Source organism: Branchiostoma floridae, chromosome 17 (genome assembly GCF_000003815.2).
Source record: "Branchiostoma floridae strain S238N-H82 chromosome 17, Bfl_VNyyK, whole genome shotgun sequence".
Taxonomy (NCBI): domain Eukaryota; kingdom Metazoa; phylum Chordata; class Leptocardii; order Amphioxiformes; family Branchiostomatidae; genus Branchiostoma; species Branchiostoma floridae.
The window spans coordinates 13,008,008-13,018,919 of NC_049995.1; the positions used below are offsets into that span (position 1 = coordinate 13,008,008).

At 40.9% G+C, this 10,912-nt stretch overlaps 1 protein-coding gene across 1 annotated transcript; it reads right to left on the minus strand.

The window, feature by feature from the left end:
• Window positions 1-7,997: 7,997 nt before the first annotated feature.
• Window positions 7,998-9,635, minus strand: LOC118404292 (zinc finger protein 382-like). Its single transcript, XM_035803359.1, has 2 exons — window positions 9,006-9,635; window positions 7,998-8,324 (listed from the first exon to the last, which is right to left on the minus strand). The coding sequence occupies exons 1-2, from the start codon at window positions 9,633-9,635 to the stop codon at window positions 7,998-8,000; spliced, it is 957 nt and encodes a 318-aa protein (XP_035659252.1).
• Between the last annotated feature and the right edge of the window lie 1,277 nt (window positions 9,636-10,912).

The window sequence follows — 10,912 nt, forward strand, 5'->3', positions numbered from 1 at the left end:
AACTGTGCACACGCACACATGGATGTAGGTTTGGATGGAACTATCCAATATCTGGGACCGTGTTCCGGACCCTAGTGTAAAATGTTATTTTTTTTCCAAAAGATAGTTTTACAGAATAATGATAGTCAAGAGTTATTGAAACTCTATGTCAAAACTATATAGTTATAGATCTGATGTACAAATATTTCTTTACTTCCTTAAGTTGAATTTATCACAATCACAATGTAAAAGAAGGGCAAAACAAGCGTCAAAATTTTTTTGCCAAAAGAAAATTTACAGAGTTATTGAGACTTGATGTCAAGGACAAGTGACAACTTTGATATAAAGACTACAACATTCAAATACTTCTCACTTTGAATGAACTAAACTCATGTCGAAAAGAACTTAGCAAACATGCAAGTCAGATGCATTTTTATATAGCTTTAAGTTTGTCTTAGCATTTTAACTTAAAGACATTGGTGTCTATTATTCTTGCAGTAGATTTAAAGTAACTTGCCACAAAATGTACAACATAAAGTTTGGCTTAGAGTCTTCTCAACTACAAAGTTATAGTGCATTATTTCTTTACTTTCTTAAGTTGAATTTATCACAATCACAACGTAAAATGAGAACAAAACAGGTGCATAATACTAAGTTCCTCCCCGCAGACACACTTAAGACAACGTTAACAATTCCATAAAATCTTAGCACGTTTAACTTAGCACTGATGTCTATTATTTTTTTCAGTCTGACCTGAAGTTTTCACAACTACATAGTTAAAGAGTTACATTATTGCTTTACTTTTATCACAATTACAATGTAAAAGGAGGGCAAAACAGGTGCATATTTTCCTTTACAAGTTGCCTCCTCCTCTCTACCACAGGCACACTTAAGAAAACATCAACAATTCTGTAAAAATCAACCATGTTTACAAATAAACAATGCTAGAAATATTACATTAAAAGGATAATCCATATAGAATACAACACAGTATATTCCTTATGACCAGAGGTACTGACCGGACCACAGGTCGTATCACCCTGAAGAGTGTGGTGGGCTCTTTAACGTGCTTGAGGTGTGGCTCTCTTCAAACACAGGACCTCCATTTAACGTCCTATCCGAGGGACGGACCTAACCGAAGCTAGGTACTCATTTTCACCCGAGTGAAGTGAGGAAAGTCGTGTTAAGTGCCTTTCCCAAGGGCACAACATCGGGACAAATCAGCAGTTTCGAACCCATTACCTCTGGGGTCTGGGTTACACACCGATTACGTCACACGACGCCACACAAGGTCCGGGTAATGGGAGATTTGGATTGTATTATGATTCATTCTATCCATCTTGATTTTTTGGCAGACATTTTACAAATTGCAGGCAGGTGGGTATTACAAGCCCTGTATGTTTTTGGTGGGTTATTTAGAAAACGGTATTGCTTATCTGAAACATTTGCACCCTGGTCTGAACCCAGAGACTGAATACAGTCATTTCCTCCTCGGTCACACTTCTTGGTTAACCTGTTGCCGAATTTCTATTTTTTTGAAGAAGTCATAACACAGAATCATGGACTAAATATCACAATTGTGTATGGAATTTTTTCTACCAGCCCTCAGTTTTCACCTTTACCTCTTCCTGATTTTTTTTTTTCATTTTCAAAATTTACAGTTAAAAAAAATAATAATCGGTGTGACCAGAAGCAGCGCCGTTTTGGAGAGAAAAAAAAGAAAAGGCACATATTTATAACGATTGTCTCTGTTTTGTTGTCAAAGTCAAAGACCTTCCTGCACCAGATGGTGCATATGGCGGCGCCCATCTTCGTTTCTGTAGCCCTGGGTCACACAACTTTTTTAATCACTACAGCAAGGGGCTTATCGACTGGTAGTGGTGTGTGATCAACTTCCATACTCTTTCTCGAATACTGAGTGCTAAGCATAGAAAGTTGTATGTACCATTTTAAAGCCTTTTGGTATGACTCGGCCGGGGATCAAACTCACGACCTACTGAATGCACGGCGAACATTCTACCCACTTGGCAATTTTACTCTGTTTAGTAGCTGAACGGCGCTTGCAATGCTATATAGTGGGGATTCCACAGAAGCAAGGTTGTCCAAACATTTAATAAATTTTAAAAGTAAATGTTTTTTCATACGAATGGTCTGTGATCTCTATGTTTTTCCATTCATCACCAAGACCATGTTGATTTGATTATATGGATGACATGCGCATACATTAATTTTCAGCGGTTTCCAAAAAAGTTTTCAAGCAAACTGTAAATCGTGCAAAGTGATGGAGGGCAACTTTTTTTGGGCCAAACTCTTTTTTTTCACGATGTTTCCACATTTGGATACAAGGAATTCAGCTCTGAGGCAATCGTTCCCGTGCCGTAAGATAGATTTCTAGCATTGGAGGGTTCATGGGATTGACCCCGCCCTGTCTGGTCGCTACCAGTGGTAAGTTACCACTGGTAACTACATCAGTCGTGGTGTTGGTGTTGGATTGGGCCTCAGGCCGCCCCACAGGTTTGTATAGAGAACTCTGCTTTGAGACAGTTGGCCCTGTGCCGTAAGACAAATTTCTAGAATATAAGGACTCATCGACGGTCTGAGACAGGCCCTGCCCTGCTTGGTCAGTACCAGTGGTCACTACAGCAGCCGCGGTGTTTTGGTTGGATTCAGTATCGGCTTGGGACTGCCCCTGAATGACCTGATCCACAAGAGATTGAGCGCCAGCCTGAAACTGACTCGGCCCTGTCTTACTGCCCGATGTAGTTGCTGTACATGTGGTGTGTATGTTTGATTCAGTGGTAGTGCGAGGTGCAACCTGCCCTGTCTCATAACGACCGTGACCACTGGCAATTGTTGTAGATGTTGGGTCTTTTGGTACTGTTTCCACACCTGCATATATTTGATTTGGCTTTAGTGCAACTAGCACTCTAGTATTTGAAAGTGGTGCCACTTCGGGCTGACCCTGCCCTGTCTGATCGTGTTGGTTGTCAATATTTTCATACTGATGATCAGGATCACTGGCATTTACAGAACCTGTGTTTGTGTTGCCACCAACAGCATTAGGTTTTGGTGCTAAAGGAGGATGCATAGTCCTCCTCTTGCACCAGATTGTGAGAATGATTATGCCAAACAGGGCAATACCAGCTACCGGGCCGCAGATAGCGCTAATGAGAACAGGCAGGGTGGGACTGTGAGCAGATCCATTAGGACCGCTTCTTTTTGGGTTATCCGGAGTGATTGCAAGGGGTGAAATTTGCGTTGCTTTGATTGTTCCTACAGGACCTGCTGTTAAGGCCACCCTGCCTTTGAAGTACCAGTGATAGCGAGATATGACAGTGCCATTGTAAACGTTGTGAGAGTTTCCTTGGATATCAACAGGCAGTGTTGATATGGTTGGCTCTTCACATGTCATTTCTTCAGGATTCACATGTATAAGCTTCTGTCCCTTAAATCTGAGGGGTTGGTCACATATTATCTGGTTTTGAATTGAAGGACATTCCGTCATATTCAGCCGGAAGGGGGCCATCTTACAGTCACACTGCCAGGGGTTCATGGAAAGTTTTAGATCACGAATAGTTGGCAGCAAAGCACAAGCAAAAGGGGTAATAACAGACATCCTGTTGAATCGAAGGTCCAAAATTTGGAGGGGTAACGGTAGGTTTTTAAATACAGAATCCAGATTAGTTATGTGGTTGAAGGAAAGGTGTAAATTTTGTAGCCGGGTCAGATTTGAAAAAACACCAGAATGAATCTTTGATATCTGGTTGTTTGTCAACGACAAGGTTTTGAGTTGGGGCAAATTAACAAATGCACCTGTCTGGATCATTGTTATTTGGTTGGAGGACAAGGAAAGGTCATTTAGGCGAGATAGATACAGAAATATATCAGGCTGAATCGTAGTTATTTGGTTGTTGGAAAGGTCCAACTCTTGTAGCTGGCTTAGATTTACAAATACAAGAGGGTTAATCACTGTTATCTGGTTGTTGCTCAGGTACAACTTTTCTAGCGCTGGTAGATTGGTAAATGATCCAGGCCGAAATGTTGTTATTTGGCCATTGGTCAGGTACAATTTTGGGAGGTTGGGTACATTTGCAAATGTACCTGTTTCGATCTTTGTAATTTTGTTAACAGAGATACCCAGGTGTTTGAGCTTGGGTAGATTTTGAAATGCACCAGGGCGAATCATTGTTATCTGACAATTGGACAGGTCCAGCATATGCAGCTTGGTTAGATTGGTAAATGTACCAGACTGAATCATTGTCATTTGGTTCCACCCTAGGAATACAATTTGTAATTGAGGTAGATTTGCAAATGAGCCAGGTTGAATCATACTTATCAGGTTGTGAGACAGGTCCAACTTTCTCAGCCGTGGTAGATTTACAAATGTACCAGACTGAATCATTGTAACCTGGTTCGAGTCCAGGTATAACTCTTGTAACTTGGGTAGATTTCTAAATGTACCTGGGTGGATTTCAGCTATTTCCTTTTTCATTAAGAACAACGTTTCTATGTGTGTTAGATTAAAAATATTAAAGCAAAAACTAGGAGTGGTATTGCAATCCGTTACCATATCCAACGAAATCAACTTCCAATACTGTATCAGCTCAGCCCGATTTACAGTTGTGATGAGGTTGCCCCCCAAATACAGACCAGAGATGGATGCAGGGAAGTTCTGAGAAATGCTGGTGCTACCAAAGGTGTGGCATTCGCAGTTCCCACAGCTGCAGTCGGCTTCTGGCATGTTGAGCTCCTTCAGGATGATGAGAAGAAAAATCAGCAGATGCCGCAGTTTTCTTCCCATGGTGCCTGCCACCTAAATAGAACAGGAAACTCCTCTGTAAAGTCTGTCCAACTATAGCCTAGTTGGTCTCAACTTTATGTTTGGAATATTGAAAAAAAAGTTATTACCAACATTAGAACATAATCAAGTGCAAGACAATGGCTTAAGTATAAAATATGCAAGATCTGGAAGGCATCATGAAAAGCATCATATCACCGATGCTGACTTTGCTGAAGATCTCGTTTTCTTCAGTGAAAGCCAAAGCAGAAGCTTTTCTCCGTTGCCTAGAAAAAAACGGAAGTCATAGGCCTCCATGTACACCCAGACAAACAGAGTTCATGCCTTTTAACCAACAGGGTGATATAATCATAGTATTTCTGGACTAAAAGTCCATAAAGCAGGTGGAAAATTTTACATAAATTGGTACAAAAACATAGGCAATCAAGCTAGGCAGACCTTGTAAAACATTAGCTTTACGAAGACGTTTGCTGCTCAGAGAAAGACCTGCCCTAGGGTTTGTAGGATAGAGATGGGCGGAGACAGAGAGTCATGTGCATCCGTGCAGCCAATACGGCTAAAATTTGATGACAAGAACCTAAAGTGAGATGAAGTCGTTACCATGCAACACCCAATTGCAGCGGACAGATTGATATAAATGACAAGGTTAAAAGACGGGGGGGGGGGGGGGGGCTTTTTTAACAATGTGTCCAAAACATTGAACTGATGTTGTCCTTTTTCATGTTGACCTCTTTAAAATCTAAGTCACTGCTTGATGAAAATTCTATTTTCTGTGTACATACGTGACTAATGAATCTCTTCGACGATATAGAACCAAGAATCTAAGTTGAATACAAAACCCTAAGTCTCAACAGAAAGCCTTGGTTTTCGCAGGAGGAAAATGCCGCAGAATCAAGCTATTTTGTTGATTTTTCTTGCTAAATCTATAACTTGAAAACGACATAGAACCAACATTCTAAATTGTTGTAGATATTAAATATTAAAGATTTTGCAACAAATCATTATGTCCAGGGTGTACGATTTAAAGGCACAAAGTGACCGCCCCCACATCTGTTTTCTAATGTCTGCAAAACTTCAGTACTTAGTCTTTCCTTTATATGGCGCATTACTACTAACAGGCAGTTTTTAAATTACATTTCGTCTCGATAATATGATTGTCTTAATTGTCTGAAGCTGGCTGTTTGAATATTAATATTAAGGTTGTTTACTATATCTCTAACGTTCTCATGACAAGAAAATCGAAAGGATAGAATATTCAATACTCGTTAAAACAAGGTTATTGTGACTTTTTCTGGAATATCATCTTGACAGTCTTTATACGACTGTTCATCATAATAGGATCATAGTTACTTGGTATCTCACTCTGAATAGTGCAAATTTACAAACCACATAGTTAGCTGTAAACAAATAGACCATTTTCAAGGTAAATATCATCAAATAATCTACGACACAGGACGTCGCAAAATGTCGCATGACGTCACAAGACGCAACACTTCTTTTCTTATTCAAACAGGACTAATTTCCGAACAGATGTCAGTTTGGAATATTTCTAAACATTTCATGATGGCCTGGCTTCCCTGACAACTACTTGCCCTTAACAACAGTCAGAAAACGTCGCAATTTTCCCAACATCTGCTTGAAGAATAAAACTCTAGTTAAGGTATCAGAAACTATCCACACAACACATTTACATTTAATCAGTACTCGCTGACAGAAATATATCTTTATATTCATAGTTGATAGCTTTTTCCCAGTTTCAACCATTCTTTGGAGCCCATGTTGATTTCCTTGTTAAATCTGACATTTTAAGCTTAGGAAAATACATTTTCAACAATTCAATTTCATGTCACGAGGTTCAATTTCTTGGATTTGACCGGGTAAAATTCCTTCATTCCAATAACTTTTATGCCCTTGGACGGCGGGATGCGCCATACAGATAGCCCTGATTCACAAACAGAAACATACCTTTCAAGCCAGTAAGAACAACTTTAGTTGACACATTCTGGGGAGACGGAGGAGCTCGTGACGAATGCCTCAGTCGATGTTTCTGTTCAGGGTGTGTCCTACATGTAGCTGATCCGAAGTGCCGAGTGACAAACAACCCAAGCTTAGTCTTGCGTAGGCAGTGGCTAGCCTCCATAGCAGGCTCTCTGGGGCCTTCTCTTCGGCTCATAATACACTTTTGCTGGCCATTTCTTGTTCTACTGGGTCGCTGATTGCCGGCCGTCGCTGATTACTGGCCAATTATCAGCAACCTAGTACAAGAAATGGCCAGCAAAAGTGTATAATGAGCAAAAAAAAAAAGGACCCCAAAGAGCCTGCTATGGAGGCTACGCAGTGGCGTTGATTGTCTGAAACTGGCTATTTGAATGATATTAACATTTATGAAAATGAAAAATATATAATCATCATGCAGGTGCAACGTATAGCAGAAGGCAAACTAAAACTACATATTCCTAGACACCAAACGATCGGATTAGGCATGAGAATCGGAAAACAAAATACAAACTGCAGACTTGAAATATTTATTTGGAACAAATAAATATCTAGGGAAAAGCTGTGACGGGGAGATAGGGTTATAACTTGATGTCCTTCAATATTTTAACGAACTAATCTTAAAATCAAAACTAAAATACATAGACTGATAGAGTGGAAGAAAAATACGTTAGTTTGAATTAGTCTGTTTTTATAAATGCTCATATATTATTTATATCATAGGATAGCACGTCAAATAGGCACAGGACATTAAAATGAACTAGTATATCATTTGACCCTGCACTTCATAGGTTTTCCTGGAGAAAAAAAACTGTTGTAAAATGCCCATACATTGGAAATGTGGTACAAAATGTATTACGTATACATAGTAGATACAATTGTTGAGCAATGGAGTTTCATCCATATTAATATTATTTCGATATGAATATATTAATGGTTCTGGTTACTTTGAAGAAAAAAACTTCTAAACTAATCGCTACCTTTTACAGACCTCTATTAGATACAAATTGCTGTACAATGCCAATAGCGACGCTGAAATGCCCTAGTGACGCTGAAGAAGAGTGGTGGATGTCACTCGAAACGTCCGGAAGCAAATATCCGTTTTTTATCCAGTTGTAGATATTGAATTGTATTTGAATATTGTTTACCTGGATGTCTAACCTCTAACCTTCATAAACGTACAGACCTCTTTGTTTTTTCCGGTGATTGATTGAGTCGTTTTTTACTAAACCGACTCATCTATTTGCTTACATGCTTTGTCATCAGCAGTTTTCTTATATGTGGTAGAACGTTGGTTTAGACGATGTTTTCTCCAATCGAAGGTCACATTGGCAGGCTTCTCACCGGCATGTTTTCTCTTATGAAGTGTCAGGTTCCAACTTTTATTAGTTGTGTAGCCACACTCCTCGCACAAGTAGGGTTTCTCACCGGTGTGTATTCTCTTATGTTGGGATAAGACAGACATATGAGCCGTTCTATACCCACACTCCCCACACATGTAGGGCTTCTCGCCTGTGTGTCTTGTCATGACGTGTATGTCTAACTGGCCTTTCTGTACAGCAGAATAGTCGCACCGGTCACACTTGTATGGTTTTTCACCTGTGTGTGTTTTCATGTGCCGGGACAGGTGGGACCTGACAGCCGTCCTGTATCCACACTCCCCACACATGTAGGGTTTTTCACCGGTGTGTTTCAGCATCACGTGTTGGTCTCGATCGCGCCTTCCCGCAGCAGAGTAGTCACAATGATCACATTTGAAAGGACCCTTCTCATTATTACGTGTTGTCTTATGTTTGGTTACAATTTGCATATCTGCCTTTCTGTATTCACAATCTGTAGGTTTCTTATGGGGTTCCACACCAGTGTGAGTTTTGTTATGTCGTGTTAAGGCAGCACTTAGAGCCGTCCTGTAACCACACTCTCCGCACATGTACGGTTTCTCATTAGTGTGTTTTGTGACGACGTGTTCATCCAAACGGCCTTTCTGTGCAGCAGAATAGTCACACTGGTCACACTTGAAGGGTTTTGCACCTGTATGTGTTTTAAGATGCCGAGTTAGACCAGACTTAAACGCCGTCCTGTATTCACACTCCCCACACTTGTAGGGTTTTTCACCAGTATGGTTAGTCTTGTGACTCTTAAGGTTACTTTTAACTGCTGTAGAATAGTCGCACTGGTCACAGTTATAAGGTTTTTCACCGGTATGTTTTCTCATATGTATTGGTAGACTTGCCTTTATAGCCGTTCTGAACCCACACTTCCCACACTTATAAGGTTTCTCCCCAGAGTGTTTTAGCATGGCGTGTTGGTCAACTTGAGATTTCTGTGCAGCAGAATAGTCGCACTGGTCACACTTGAAGGCTTTCCCCTCGGTATGTTGTTCTCTCATATGTTTGAATATAAGATCTCTTTGTTCTGCCCGGTAACCACACTTCCAACAAATGTATGTATGTTTTGCCACATGGCTAACCTCCTGTGTGGTATGGCTCTGTACAGCTGTTTGTGGCAAAATTTCCTCCTCAGACCCCGTACAGTTCACACCGAAGGTTTCGGCATTTGAAACGTCCTTTTCCTGTACATGCAGATGTGGTGAGACTCCCTCCTCGGGAGTAGTACAGTTTACTCCGCAAATTTCCTTGATTAGAACGCCCTGTTGCCGTCTTGTGTCTGCTTTCTGTTCCCCAGTGTTGCCAGTATTGTTCCCTGGGTAACCGTGTGGTAGGTTTACATCGTATGTTTCCTGGAGTAGCTCGTCTTCTTGTCCATCCTGCTGCCATTTTGTGTCTTCTGTCTTCTCCTCTTTGATGTGCGTTTCGTTCGCAGTTTGTTCCGCATGAAGAGGCTCACATGTTAACCCTTCCATCTATATAATAGAGACAAAGAAATTATTGAAAATACATCACCACTAACTTGCGCCAAGATAAACGAAGCAAATACGATCTGCATTATGTGAATGACTTCTTTCATCATTTCCTATGTAACATTGACTAACTTACGCAAAAACAAAACATGGGTCCTATTCCACATCTAGCAGGATTACAATACTGAAGAGACCGCAATGTTTCAATGTTCGTTCCTTTATGGGATTCTCCTAGCCCCGACTGCCCCAAAATAATTTCAAGGCCTTTCTCACAACCGGACCTTCTTCCCCTTAATATACAGCATTAAATCTGCTATTTTTGACCCTGCTTCCTGTCAGTTTCTCTGCACGTCGTGATTGAAATATGGACGGTGCTGCCGGTGCATCCCCTTTTCTATAGAAACACTCAACAAGGGCAAAAAGGAAAACAGACAAGTGCTGTTGAAAACAAACTCGCACCAATAAAGAAAAACGAATGGGAAAATTGGTGCTTTTGAGTGATTCGCCCTGAGCCAACTTTTGAGTTTGACATTTGAATATATGCATGAACATGAGTTTGACATTTGAATATATGCATGAACAACATGAGTTTGACATTTGAATATATGCATGAACAACATGAGTTTGACATTTGAATATATGCATGAACATCATCACAGGATCACAATGTATTCTCCACGCCTTAGCCATTTCCCCAGTCCTTCCCTCCAGGGCTCCCCTCCTGACGACGACCCTCCCCCACTATTAAGTGTACAGTCCCTAAGCTAAATCACCAAGTCTGCGATCTTTGACCCCGCTTCCTGCCAGCTTTCCTGAACGACGTGGCAGGAATTAGATGTGGACGGTTCAGCTCTTCTCTAAACGGACTTAAAACAAATTCCGTTTTCCGAATCCTTCTCCTAGAAGACATAACACTGCTCTCGGTTTCTATATCATTTAAAGAAAATCTTATATAGATTCTAAGGTACAAATCGACCTTTTCCACTAGTCTCTACCAGACCCCCGCGGGCCCCGCCTGGCTGAATAGGAGACTATATGGCCTAGTATATATAATAGGAATAAAAGCCTGGGAGTGTTGGCCGGCAAACTAAAACTCCTCGGCCATCTATATCCTCTGGCGTGTTTGCTGTCTTATTTGGCCGATTTCTACTATATTTTCAGTGGCATGTGGAGCCTGGTAGAGGCTACTTTTTCACGTATGACTTGCAGGCGCGCACAACGACCCCCCTCCCATATCCAGCCCCGAACCTAATCTCCAAGCAGATCTTGCTGTGGCAAAT

Coding starts and splice junctions, on each gene's coding strand:
- LOC118404292 (XM_035803359.1), bottom strand. CDS start 9,635: ATGGAAGGGTTAACATGTGAGCCTCTTCATGCGGAACAAACTGCGAAC. Junction 8,325..9,005: donor GGTTCAGAACGGCTATAAAG/GCAAGTCTACCA, acceptor TCTGCTGTACAG/AAAGGCCAGTTAGACATACA.